General features: G+C 32.9%; 1 protein-coding gene and 1 non-coding gene across 20 annotated transcripts in view; one reads left to right on the forward strand and one right to left on the reverse strand.

The window, feature by feature from the left end:
- Rap1a (RAP1A, member of RAS oncogene family) overlaps positions 1-14875 on the reverse strand; it is an 86451-nt gene that overhangs the window by 66663 nt on the left and 4913 nt on the right. For 6 of the 19 annotated variants that reach the window (XM_058583627.1, XM_058583618.1, XM_058583620.1 and 3 more), the window contains exon 2: positions 10852-10943. The exons of 4 other annotated variants lie outside the window; for them this stretch is intronic. In XM_058583627.1, coding sequence (XP_058439610.1) covers positions 10852-10865 — 14 coding nt within the window. In that variant the 5' untranslated portion in view covers positions 10866-10943. Of the gene's footprint in view, positions 1-10851; positions 13426-14875 lie in introns of those variants that run through there. 9 more of the 19 variants (XM_058583624.1, XM_058583626.1, XM_058583629.1 and 6 more) reach the window with 8 other exon arrangements.
- Positions 8356-8428, forward strand: Trnav-cac (transfer RNA valine (anticodon CAC)). The gene has a single exon. It is a non-coding gene; the product is annotated as a tRNA-Val (tRNA).

Here is a 14875-nt window from a genome sequence, read left to right on the forward strand (position 1 = left end):
AAAATAACTCCTTAATTTCTAAGGCTTTAAATATATAGCCTTAAGCAGCTTTAAAACATACTAAAAATAAAAATACACAGAGAAATAAACTGGAAAAGTATTGCATCAGAATGACATCTGAAGATCACCTGGAGGAACAAAATACAGTTTCCTTGGCTCTACTGCAAGCCTAGTAAAACCAGCATTTCTGTGAGCGAGGATATGGGATATGCATTTTAGGCCAGAAATTAGGCACACTTGCACCATAATACCTTCTATAAAAATATGAAATCCAAACAAACACATTCTAATTTGGTCTAAGACAATCTAAAAATTAAGTACTAAAGTAATTTAAAAAAAGACAAAAGAAAAAATATAAAAAGACAAAATATACTCACTACATAACCTCAGTATTGTAGAAAAGCAAGCATTTACCTAATCTGTAAAAACCAGCATTAACCATTTGCTTTCTCTGTGAACCACATTTTTTTTTTGTTTTGTGAACCATCTTTTTCTTTGTGAACCACAATTCACAAAGAAATGAAATTTTTAAATCTATGATGAAAATTAAACAAGTCAAGAACAAAAGTGAGGGCTGGGGATGTAGCTCAAGCAGTAACGCGCTTGCCTGGCATGCACGGGGTGCTGGGTTCAATCCTCAGCACCACATAAAAATAAAATAAAGATGTTGTATCCACGGAAAAATAAATATTAAAAAATTCTCTCTCTCTCTCTCTCTCTCTCTCTCTCTCTCTTCTATCTTTAAAACAAATCTTAAAAAAAAAAGAACAAAAGTGAGCAATGGGTAATAAAAACTGAGATGCTGACAGAGACACTCAAGGATTCAAATTTCTGCCTATGCTGGATTACAAATTTCCCATGTTAAATACTTTAGGTCTAAATGTTAAGATGTGAATGTCAGAGATTTACTGTATAGACAAATAATGAAATTAATTAAATATGTGTTTAACAGCCTCACTTAATTAAAGGAATACCCAAAGTTAATCAAAATAGGGGAAACATGGGCTGGGGTTGTGGCTCAGTGGTAGAGCACTGCCTAGCATATGAGAGGCACTGGGTTCGAATCTCAGTACCATATAAAAATAAATGAATTAAAAAAAAATAAAGGTCCATTGACATCTAAATTTTTTTTTTTTAAATAGGGGAAACAAAGTCTAAAATAATTGTTCCAGTCTCTAGGGATCTTTTGCTCCAACGTCCAAGAGGCATCGATGCCACTTTTTGTTAATGATAAGAGCAGCAATAAAACCTAAATGCTTTTTTGTATATTAGGCATACCTAAGGAACAGATACTGTTGTTTTTCCATTTTACAAATGAAAAAAACTGAGAAATAAGGAGATTGAGGAACATTTGATAGGTACTATAGGCAAACTTGCCTAGTATAAATACATTATCAAATGACCAAACATTCAAAGTGAGACTTAGCTTACCATTTATATAAATGAGGTTAAATTATGTAACTAAACAGTTATCCATAATACAATTAAATAAATATAACTGAGGCAAACCTGAGTTAAAAGCATAAGATTCCCAAGGCATAGCATCAATAGTACAAGAATTTCCCCATTTCTCTCATTCCCCACATTCAGAAACAAGCAACTCAAATGTTTCTGCTTTAGTTTTAAAATACAATTTCTTAAAACATAATTCCATTCCAGAAACTTTGCTCATATATAAAATCTTTAGCTCATTTTATTTCCTGAGAATCATCTTTAAAGTTATATTAAATTTATTTCTATACTATAAGAAATTCATTTAAGAAATTTTATTTCCTGATTAAAAATAATTAACAATGTAGAAAATTCAGAAAACAAAAGGTTGAAGGAGAGAAATAAAAAACACCTGTAATGGCACAGTTTGGAGATAACTTAGAGTTTTCTTTGCTATTTCCTTTTAGTCTGTATTCCACATCAAATAGTTTGTCAAATATAGTAGTGAAAACTATATAAAATGGGCCGAGGTTGTAGCTCAGTGGTAGGGCACTTGCCTTGTATGTGTGAGGCACTGGGTTCGATCCTCAGCACTACATAAAAATAAAAATAAAGGTATTGTGCCCATTAAAAAAAAAAAAAAGAAAAAGGAAACTTTGTAAACACTGGCAATTTGCTATTTCTCCTTAACAAGAGAGTAATTTTATGATTGATTTTTTGTGGAATATTTTGGCTTCTAGGACTAAAAAATAATTTATTATACTGTGAAAATTAGCCACAGGTAGAAGGGGATATTGGATAAAATGAGCACTCATTGGGCTGGGGATGTGGCTCAAGCGGTAACGCGCTCGCCTGGCATGCGCTGGGTGCTGGGTTCAATCCTCAGCACCACATAAAAATAAAATAAAGATGTTGTGTCCAGGCTGGGGATGTGGCTCAAGCGGTAGCGTGCTCGCCTGGCATGCGTGCGGCCCAGGTTCGATCCTCAGAACCACACACAAAGATGTTGTGTCCGCCAAAAAACTAAAAAATAAATATTAAAAATTCTCTCTCTCTCAAAAAAAAAACCACAAAGATGTTGTGTCCGCAGAAAACTAAAAAATAAATATTAAAAAAAATTCTCTCTCTCAAAAAAAAAGAGCACTCATAGCAAGTATTGGAATGTTTTAAAAATCATCTTTAAATTTTTCTGGTTAAATAGATATGTGTTTGTACTATTAAAAACTTCACATGTCCATCTTCCACATGTCAACACACAGGAGATATTAAACACATAGTTATTGAAGTATTATGATTGCAAAAGATCTAAACTGTGAGGGGCTGGAGCTGGGGCTCAGTGGTAGCGCACTTGCCTGGCAAGTACATGGCACTGGGTTCAATTTTCAGCACCTCATATAAATAAATAAAATAAAGATCTATCAACAACTAAAAAAAAATTTTTTTTAAAAAAGGCCTAAACTGTGACAATTCATTGTAAGACACAAGCTCAACCCAGCACACTTGAACCTAAGTAGAGCAAGCTAAGAAAACCACAAAGCAATGATTCTTTATACGCATTATCTAAGGCTTACTATTGCTTACATACACATGTAAGCAGATGGCACTGAGTGGTGACACGATCTCAAGCTTGTTCTGTTGATGACAGCATCACAAGCCTAAAGCATAATGGGCATAAAAGGATGACTACACCATCTAAAACCCTCCTTACCCATGATTTCAGCTACAGACTTAGGTTGATTCTTGAATTATAATGCTGTCATATTCCAACATAAAAATTGAAACATTTGAGTGAAACACTAGTCAGAAATTACTCTTCAGTTATTTAAAATTCAAAGGGATATTTACAACTAATATTTGTCCTAAGTGTGAAACTTGGTATTCAAAAGGCACAGGAACTTTTTTTTAAAAAAGAGGATAATTATTATTTGGCCAATTTTCAGTTACTAAAGTTACTAAAGTAATTTTCAGTTACTAAAGTAACTGCTTATCACTTGAATATAAAACACTACCTGCAATTTGTACATGTGGAAAAATGAGAATTCATACCCTATTTGAATCAAATGTAAGATATGTCAAGATCGTTGTATTGTCTGGAGCAACTAATAAAAATAAATAAATAAATAAATTTCTGCTAAAATACTGGAAGAAATATTACTGCGCTTCATTTTAGCAAATTAGACCTATAATAAATCGCTAGAATTCTATACTTTATTTGTCTGGAATTAAATTAATACCTAAATGTTTGCCCCAAACTCAAATTATAGTTCAAATAATAAAATTTCTTTCTTAAAAAAAAAACAACACTACCAATATATCCCAGTATTTGAAAATTTTAAAATATAGATAAAGGCAGGTCTGATTATAAGACTAGCCTTCCCAAATCATTTGCCTACAATCCTACTTAGTCAATTTGATATTCTTAAATAATTGAATTTATGAAAGTTCCACTCACATCAATTTTTCAAAAATACACATTTATGGGACAAATTGATACTTGTACTTCATATGCAAATTTTCCCCCCAAGCATGAAAACTGCATACCATAGGGCTACACCTCATTATTAAGCTGACTATATGATAAGAATGAAAAACAGGATAACAGTAGAGCAGTCTAAAAGCTGTTGTACAGAAATCCAGCAGGAAAAACAAAACACTTCAACAGTACAGAAAAACCAAAATATCATATAAAATTATCTATTATGGGCCTGTCAAATTATAACTTTAGTCTCAGAAATAAATTTTAAAATATGTTCCTTCTTCACAAAAACAACCCTCTTCATTCTATTTAGGTTTATTGTACTTCCAACTTAAACCAATAAGACAGATTGTGTACTTCATGAAGTAGTCATTATACTGCTGCAAATGGTGACAAGACACATCATATCCTCTCTGAAGATCCCAGTAGGCAATACCTCATCCAAAGTAATCTAACCTCATTAACATTAATTTACCTCCTCATAGCCTTCATTTCATCTTTTTCATTTCCCATTTTTTCGTGAAAATAAATTTCTTAACCAGTCTAGCATACGAACTGTCATGTGTCATACATTGTCCTATGGTAAATCCAACATCATTATCTCTTCCCTTTTTCAACTTTTCTCTAGAATAATAATAATTATCATTTTAATTTCTGAACAGGCATCCATTTCTTTAAGATATTCATAAAAATAACTGTAAACTTAAGTTTTCTAAGACATTAATTAATTTGAAGGATTAGAAATGTTATAAACATTGCGTTTAGAGATCTTACACTACTATTCTGCCCAGGTATAGACATAATGTGAAGGGAAAGGGGGAAAAAGGGCAAACTTCTCATTACACATATATTTCAAAACCTTACTAGCCGTTAAATTCCTCAGAATCATAACTTCATATTTCTGAATAACACACCACACTTTGATATATACTAATGAAAGACAGAAATAAACACATGGCTCCACTATACACATACACCACGACAATAGTCAGATGTTAGGTAGACAATTAATGTTGGCTGCATAAATGTTTTGACTACTATTATTCCATCCTTCCATTTCAGAATATGATAGCAAATTTTAAACTGATTAAAAAAATAAATGTTACAAGTTGAACCAAAAGATGATATTTCTTGATTGGAAATACTAACATCTAAAGTGAGGAAGAGGAAGAGGAGGAAGAAGAAGAGGAAGAGGAGGAAGAAGAAGAAGAAGCAGCTGCTGCTAAAAACCTTACAAATCAATTAGTTAAAAAAAAAAAAAAACTAAGAGAAATTACATTTTCTAAGTGTCTGGTCTTTTCCCCCCTCAGATTTTTACTGTGTAACTTATTATAAGTAATTTAAACCTCACTGAAGAAAGGTATGGCAGAGAGAAAAGATTGCTAAAGCCACTTAATTATTTCTGAAGAAACTTTTAGGATGCATCCAAGAGGAAAACTGTGTGATGTATCAAAGGAAGAACTATAGGAACAGAGGTAATCTCTCATTCACTTACTTATTCATTCATCACTCATTCATTCATGTTTGCACGTAAGCAGTATATAAATATTTATTGATTAGGAAAAAAAAGAAAAAACCCAAACATTTATTGATCACTATTTTCTTCTTTGTACTGCAGAAGATCTCCTGGAAGTTTGCTTTCAACATGATTCTCAACAGTTTTGAGTTGTGTGAATTTTCATAAATTATACAACTATTCAAGAGTTTCATCACCTATAAAAACAGGACTAATATCTACTTTACAAATTTACTGTTCAGTTTAAATGGGATGTAAAAAGTCTATGTTTTAAAAAAAATTAGTTTCTTCTCTCTATAGGTTCCCCCAGAGATTACATTGATCAGTGATTTCCAACTTCTCCACGAAAAATTTTTTTAATCTCCATGGCCCCATGTCTTTAAAGAATTATTTTTCTACCAACTGCAGTGACATGTTATTAATCAGATAGGTAAAGGCTAATCAAAACCTTAAAAACTAAGGGAAACAGGTTCTTTTTTTTTTCCCTCCCCTTTCCCCTTCCCCATTTTTTTTTTGCAATGCTGGGTTTCAAACCCAGGGCCTCAGGCATGTTAGTCAATTTCTTACCACAGTGCTATATTCCCAGCCTCATAGCTAGGTTTTCCTTTTTTTTTGCATTGGTAGGTGTTTAACCCCTCAGGGTAGGCAAGTACTTTGCCAGAATTACCTTCCCAGTCTCTGCCCTTTTTAAATTTTATTTTGAATCAGGGGCTCTCTAAGCTGCTCAGATTGGCCTTGAATTGTGATTCTCCTGCCCCAACTTCTAAGCAACTGTGATTAGAGGAAGGTGCCATTACACCCAGCACCAGTTTTAGGTTCTTAAGGGGCAAAAGCAATATTTTATGTCATTATCAATCTGTAAATCACCATAATGTATGATAATGAATTGTGGTAAATAGCCTCAAAGATCTAATTCAACATAATTACTAGTCAAAGAAAAGATACACAATATTTTACCTATATAAATATATTGAGAGCAAATATATAATTTTTACTGCATTTTTAAAATTGTAATGCAAAAAAAGAATTCATTCTTCTCTCTGCAGACCCCTGGGGAAAACTAAAAATTTATAGACTATAAGTTAGTAATTTTGTATGTGTAAAGAAATTACTGGTTACCCTACAGGTTCATTTTCAGCCAGTATTATCAATACTAACACCTTCAAATTCAAGATACACCTATTTATCCATTAAAAAAATTAATGATATCTAGTGTCTTTCCTTTGTAATTAACAGAACAAAATCCAAACTCTTCCCCATTGACCTATATAGTTTGTTCTCTATCAACTTCATCTACCAGTCTCTCTCCTTCTTGTTATTCTTGTAATTCCTCAAGCATGACTATCTGCTTCCTACTTTTTAGAGACTTTGTACAAAATGGACCCTTTGCCTGGTTCAGTCTTCTCACAGATCATTATATGTCTGCCATTTTATGACTCAGATCCCACATTAAATATCTCTATCAGGCAGGGCTTGGTGGCGCACAGTTTAGGAGGCTGAGACAAGAGGATCCTGAGTTCAAAGCCTGCCTCAGCAAGAGCGAGGTGCTAAACAACTCAGTGAGACCCTGTCTTTAAATAAAATACAAAATAGTGCTGAGGATGTGGCTCAGTGGGTGAGAGCCTCTGAGTTCAATCCCTGGTACCAAAAAAAAAAAAATCTCCATCTGAAGTTTTTCCTCAACACTCAATTTAAATCCTTCCATCACTCTCAATCATATCATACTTTTGTTTCTTCACAGTATTTGGTACCTTTAAAATTATATTGCTTACTTGTTTAATTTACTCTTTCTCTCGACCAATACCTTGTCCTCACTGGTGGAAAGAGCTTCAGCAGTCTTATTCACTGCTAAAACTATGATTATCAGAACAGTACCACATACCTAATAATCACAATAAAAACTGTTAGATAACTATTCTGTTTAATATTATTTTGGGGAATGACTCTGATTTCTTAGTCAAGAACTTACAATCAGCATTCACAATTGCTGATATAAAAGGAACAAGAAAAAAATCTTTTGATAAAGACAACAAGAAAAATGTATACATATTCTACTCAACCAGTGGACTTCATTTTCTCTTACTCTGATCCTTAAGCATAAAAAGATATAAAAGTTTATTTATGTTTTACATATTTCACATATCACCTCAAGTAAAAACTGAATGAACAAGCCTGCCACTAATAACACATGCTTATAATCCCTCTTTAGGAGGCTGATGCAGGAGGATCACTTGAGTTCAGTTTAGAACCAGCCTAGGCAATGTGGCAAGACCATCCACCCCATTTCTTAAAATAAAAAATGTTTAAAATATTGAATGCATTATTTTACAACAATATTCCATGAACTGTTAGTTACTTAACTTAATGATTTACTTTTCTGACAAGATGCAAGCAGGTTTCTAAGAATGGAAGGCATAAAGACAGGCCATCATACTGACAGAGTGACCCAAATCAGGAAAGAGCCTATTCTCTCTATATTTTAGAGGATGGGATGGGAGGGCAATCAGTCCTAGGAAATGATTCTGATTGGCTTTTGACAAATAAACAGTAATATCTTCAAAGCTATTCAAAATAGATTCAACTGGAATCTTATAGTGATATTAAATCATTGTTTAAAACATGTGGTCTCCTCCACTGGCTTTTTACATTTTTTAAATGAAATATGCAGTTAACTAGATTTGGATTTCTGTAGTTTCACATAACAAAATAATATTTGTAAGTAGCACTCACCTACACATAATCCTTAACACTTTGTGCTACATTTCCATGTGAATTTAAAATATTTTTAAAAGAATTTCAAGGGAAGACATCTAAATAAAAATTAAGAATAAGGTCTTAATTTGTAAATTTAGACAATACTTGAAAATTAAATTAAAAATAATTCAGAAAGCTATGACAACTCACTAGTTTAAAAAACGCAAACATCTTGGCTGGGGGTATAGCTCAGTTGGTAGAGTGCTTGCTTCACATGCACAAGGCCCTGAGTTCAAACCCCAGTACCACTAAAAAAAAAAAAAAAAAAATTACAACTAAAAAATGCCAAACATCTTGGAAGTACCACAAACCTGTATTTTTTTAAAAATTGGGGATTGCTAATTGTCCAAAAGAAATATTAATATCAATCTTCAGGCCAACCTGTTTGCATATTATTCAGCCAAGTGGAAAGTACTATTAAAACGAGAGATGGGCTAGAATGACTAAAAATGGCATCTCCTACTTACATATTATATATGTGTGTGTGTGTATTATATATATAAAATATATATATATATAATATATATGTATATATTATATATACATTTTTAATTTTAAGAAAATTAAGAGAAGGGGGAAAACAGGAATACTGAAAGCAATATGTCTTTCTAAAGAATTAATGCCAGGTGTAGTGGAGCACACCTGTAATCCTAATAGCTCAGAAGGCTGAGGCAGGAGGACAGCAAGTTCAAAATCAGCCTCAATTAGTGATGCCCTAAGCAACTCTAAATAAAATACAAAAACAGGCTGGGGATGTGGCTCAGTGGTTAAGTGCCCCTGGGCTCAATCCCCCCCTCCCCCCACCAAAAAAAAAAGATCATACACTCAAATTCCATTTTTTGTTGCTCCATATTGTAATGCTGTCAACATTCTACACTGCTTGATGAACAAGAAGTCTACACTTCACTTATCACTTCTGCTTACTTAACCGATATTTTTAAAGTCTAGTAGCATTTGTGAATGCTGCAAAATGACATGCAAAAGAACTTCACCTTACAGTGAAGAGTTTTAAGATAATAACTCCAGAAATGTGCAGTCTAAAAGTGAGGGTTCCCCGTTAACCAAGAACTCAAAATGCTAAAAAAGTAAAATTTCCACAAGAGACTGTATGTATATTAAAAATAAATAAATATATGCTGTTCACTGGTGACATGTTAGTCATCTTTTACCCTTCAATTAAAAAAAAAAAAAAAGAGGGCTGGGGTTGTGGCTCAGTGGTAGAGTGATTGCCTAGCATGAACGAGGCACTGGGTTCGATCCTCAGCACCACAGAAATGTAAATTAAAGATATTGTGTCCACCTAAAACTCAAGAATAAATATTTTATAAATAAATAAATAAGAGGAGTAGTAATGGAAGTATTTAGAGGCCTATCTTCTCTCAAAGGTAACTGAACTCTAAGCAGCCTTGATCTTAAACTTGATCTTTTGAATTTCATCTCCAAACTGAACACAAAGATCTTCACAATAATGACTCCCAGCAACTTGCCCCAAACCTTCCCTTTGCTTTCCATTAAAGGCCCCCAGATAGGACCTTACCTGTTATAAACCAGACCTTCCTATCATCCATCTTTTCCTTCCTCAATACTCTTTAAGCAGAACTTCCTTTTGATAAATATTATCAGTCATTTTATTCATATCAAAACTTCTTGTGCTCCTGAACAAAGTCTACACTTCTCAACCTATCATTCAATGTCTTACAAGGTCTAGTCCATCAATCTGTACTATCTTAGCTCCATATTTTCTAACTAATCAAAAGCCTAGGTTTCTGTCAATCCCAAGACCTTCAACTTCTCTTGTAACTCGGCATATCCCATTCCTGCCGCAAAGAATGTCTGCCACTCCTTTGCATCTCTGTATTTATTCGTGTAAACAAGGACACAAAAACAAGATATTTCTTCCCTCCCTGACACTAGCAGAAAAAAATAAATTTAACAAAAATAGATTACTATGCACCAAGCAGTCTTATTCAATACTTTTAACCCTTTTCAATAATTCTATGAAGTAATTATTACTAATCACCTTTTAAAGATAATAGCCAAGGTTTAGAAACATCCAATCATATAGTAAATTGCCTCAAATCATATACTTAATAAATGGTAGAGCAAGGATCAGGTTTACAATTCCAGAGCCATCTCTAAATACAATAGTTTGGTTCTCTTTTTTTTAATATATTTTTTAGTTGTAGATGGACACAATGCCTTTATTTATTTCTATGTGGTGCTGAGGATCGAATCCAGTGCCCCACATGCAAGGTGCGTGCTCTACCACCAAGCCACAACCCCAGGCCCAATAATTTTTTTTTTTTAAGTCAGGATCATGTCACTATTCCACTTATCTATCTGAAATAATTTAATTTTATGTAATATTACACACTATAAAACAAGTTTTCTTATGTTTGTCATTTTAGTTAAAGAATATTAAAACTGTATTTCCAAAAAAAATAAGAATATTCAAATTGGAACTTCAATCAATTTACTTTTGATCACAAAGATTACTTTTACCTAAAATACTTCTTAAAAAACTTATTTCAACCAACTTTTTTGAAGATAACTACAAATTACTACTCATACACTATGATGGTTTTATTGATCATTAATAATACGAGGATTTTGTGATTACCACCCAAGAATGTAACAGATATCTATCAAATTGGCAAAGATTATAAAAACTGACCTACTCAATGCCATTGAAGGTGCAGTGAGACACACATTCTTATACAGGGTAACCACCCTCTGATCCAGTTATCCCACTTCTGGGAATCTATCCTAAAGAAAGAAAAACAAAACAAAACAGAGATGCAATCAAAGATAAATGTACAAAAATGTTTGTACCAGTGTTGTTTAAAATAGTAATATCATAAAGAATCACACTAGGAGACCAATATTCCATTCAAGGGGGGAAAAAAGGAATATTGAAATAGTATATATAAAAGTATAATTCTAGTTTCAATAAAAATAAAAAATCTGTACATGCAAGAGAAGAACTGGGAAAATATATATTAAAACATTATCAGTAAGTGTCTCCTATGATAGACTTCATGAGTGTCTATCATGGGTGATTTTCAACTTCTTTTTTACACTTGTATTCTGTTCAGAATTTGCCACAATGTAACATGAATTATTTTAAATGAGGAAAAGTGTTTAAGTAGTTATATTCACTGAAAATGATCCTGAGCCTAACAAGAGCATATTACTTAGAATACGAACTACATTTCTTAGCACAAAGAAAATATCAGACTTGTTTTGTTTTCAGCTTCTATAATGCTCATATTCACTTTAGATTGTATAAAGAATGTCATCCAAAACTCAGTAATATTTATGAAACTGCACAAGGTTCACTATCAGAAGTCAGCCAATGCATCAATAGAAAGTACTAGTTAAATGGATTGTTTTACTGTATATATCTATTGAGAATAATAAATGTCTAAATGATCCTAATTGAAAACATGCAAAATGGTAAAGTCAGAAAAACCATACTCATTGTGCAAACTAAATATATGGTTGCTGCCTTATAAGTACATCACAGTTAAATCTAAAGGTAGGGAGAGAAACTTGAAGATTAAACTTGCAAACTATCAAATTTCACTAAAAATGCACATTGATACATTTTGTCTATTTGTACATTTCTGTCCTATCAGATAATAAACTTTAGCAGCACACAATGATTTTAATCAGTGTAGAAAAAAGAATTAACAAGATGTTCTACCAAAAAAAAACAACAACAACAAAAAAAAATACACAGAAAAATCTAACTTCTGATATTAAACATAGAATTAAAATTGTTAGCTGAACAACTTTCTTACAGTACAGTTCATATAAACATGCATACATATGCTTGGCATACATATAGTCTGGTCTGTGTATAAATATTTGAATATAAAAGCAATTGACAAAATATAAAGTCTAGAACCAAAGTAAATCAGGCAGCAATACAAATAACTCTTTTAGTGAGTGTGTGTGTATTGAAGATTGAACCAGGACCTTGAGATTCCTACATGCATACTTTATCACTGAGCTACAGCCCCAACCTACAATTCTTATTTTACTATAGTTTCAGTAACTGGGAAACTGATTTGCTGTAGTACTAAAAGGTTGTTAGAAAAAAAGACCACAGGAATAGCTGTTCAACAACTAAGTTAGAACATTCATTTTACTTAGAAAATGAGTGTTATTCTATTTTTACTTCTCCATGAAATTACAACATTTATTTATAAAAAGTATATCAGAATTTAGCAAACAAAATAAATTACTGAGCTGTAAATTCCTTAAAAGTAGAAGCCACGTATTTATATCTCATTGTCCATCAAAGAGCCTAATTTTGGGTCACTAAACATCTACTGAATCTGAAAACTATTAATGAAATTATGCAACATTTTCACAATAGAATTTAAAGAATAGTTCCAAAGGCATCAATAGATTTGGGCTTGACTGTAAATGACATAATTCAAAGGTAAGTGTTAAATTTCAACTGCTAAAAGAATTATTTTAGTGGTTGCTTTATTATCGTTCTATAACAGCCAACTTGTCTAGAACAGAATGATTCTATTTATAAATGAATTTTAAAATATCACTGAAAATAACATGAATGAATTTATTCTCCTGATTACACATCTGAAATGTTTACTTTACAATAAGAGATTTCCTACTACTGAATTAGAGTAGTATAAACTGCATTTGGAATTTGTCCAGTTATACTTAGTTTTCTGTGCCTTTATAGTTGACTATGATAGCTAAACCACAGTCCTATCCAAAAATCACTTTTTTTTAAACAACCAAACAAGTGGGTATAACGCAGCATTGTTTAAAAAAAAAAAAAAGAGTACCATGTTATAGGTATACAGACTTGTGAATTCAAAGGCCTTTCAAATTTTTAATTAATTCAACAGTGTCTTTTATGAGTTATTTGTAGTTTAGTATATTCCTATTCTTATGCAATAAAGCCCTATGTAAATAAATTATAAAAACAAACACAGAAAAAGAAACAATAAGAGAGGTAAATAGAGAGCCTACATCCTGGGAACAAATCTTTACTCCTCACACTTCAGATAGAGCCCTAATATCCAGAGTATACAAAGAACTCAAAAAATTAGACAATAAGAGAACAAACAACCCAATCAACAAATGGGCCAAGGACCTGAACAGACACTTCTCAGAGGAGGACATACAATCAATCAACAAGTACATGAAAAAATGCTCACCATCTCTAGCAGTCAGAGAAATGCAAATCAAAACCACCCTAAGATACCATCTCACTCCAGTTAGATTGGCAGCCATTATGAAGTCAAACAACAACAAGTGCTGGCGAGGATGTGGGGAAAAGGGTACACTTGTACATTGCTGGTGGGACTGCAAATTGGTGCAGCCAATTTGGAAAGCAGTATGGAGATTTCTTGGAAAGCTGGGAATGGAGCCACCATTTGACCCAGCTATTCCCCTTCTCGGTCTATTCCCTAAAGACCTAAAAAGAGCATGCTACAGGGACACTGCTACATCGATGTTCATAGCAGCACAATTCACAATAGCAAGACTGTGGAACCAACCTAGATGCCCTTCAATAGATGAATGGATAAAAAAAATGTGGCATTTATACACAATGGAGTATTACTCTGCATTAAAAAATGACAAAATCATAGAATTTACAGGGAAATGGATGGCATTAGAGCAGATTATGCTAAGTGAAGCTAGCCAATCCCTAAAAAACAAATGCCAAATGTCTTCTTTGATATAAGGAGAGTAACTAAGAACAGAGTAGGGTCGAAGAGCATGAGAAGAAGATTAACATTAAACAGGGATGAGAGGTGGGAGGGAAAGGGAGAGAGAAGGGAAATTGCATGGAAATGGAAGGAGACCCTCAGAGTTACACAAAAGTACATACAAGAGGAAGTGAGGGGAAAGGGAAAAATAATACAAGGGGGACAAATGAATGTCAGTAGAGGGGGCAGAGAGAGAAGAGGGGAGGGGAGGGGAGGGGAGGGGGGATAGTAGAGGATAGGAAAGGCAGCAGAACACAACAGACACTAGTATGGCAATATGTAAATCAATGGATGTGTAACTGATGTGATTCTGCAATCTGTACATGGGGTAAAAATGGGAGCTCATAACCCACTTGAATCAAAGTGTGAAATATGATATATCAAGAACTATGTAATGTTTTGAACAGCCAACAATAAAAAATTAAAAAAAAAAAAACACAGAATTACACATTTAATTTTTAACTTTGGTTAAGTTTTCCATTCCACACTTTGAATCACCATCTACCAATGGTACCTAAATAGGCTTAATGTTACCTAGAAATAAAAATACTGGGAAAACTGGAGTGATTTATAAAGAATTTTTCATATGTATCTACCATAAATTTATCTAGCCTAAGTAAGTCATAAACATTCACTTGTGTAGTGATTAAAGTTTATTTCACAAAACACAGTTAATCCTCTATATGTATGTTATGTACTTCTGAAAATTATATTAAAAGAATCATTTTCAGACCATTTATAAAAGCATACCATTTCTGGTTTCAACTCTAACTTAATCCACTTCTTTTTTCTTTTTTTTTAAATTGTTGCATATGTGTGTGCATGTTTGTACCTTTTACCTCTAAAAGACCTATTTTCAAGCAGAAATGAGAGCATGGCACAGTTCTCTGTTGAACTGCTTTGTTGATCAGAACATCATGATAATGAACCATCCTAAGCTTACAG

Source organism: Marmota monax, unplaced genomic scaffold (genome assembly GCF_021218885.2).
Source record: "Marmota monax isolate L192 unplaced genomic scaffold, Marmota_monax_Labrador192_F-V1.1 WCK01_AAM20220418_F8-fsc00087, whole genome shotgun sequence".
NCBI lineage: Eukaryota > Metazoa > Chordata > Mammalia > Rodentia > Sciuridae > Marmota > Marmota monax.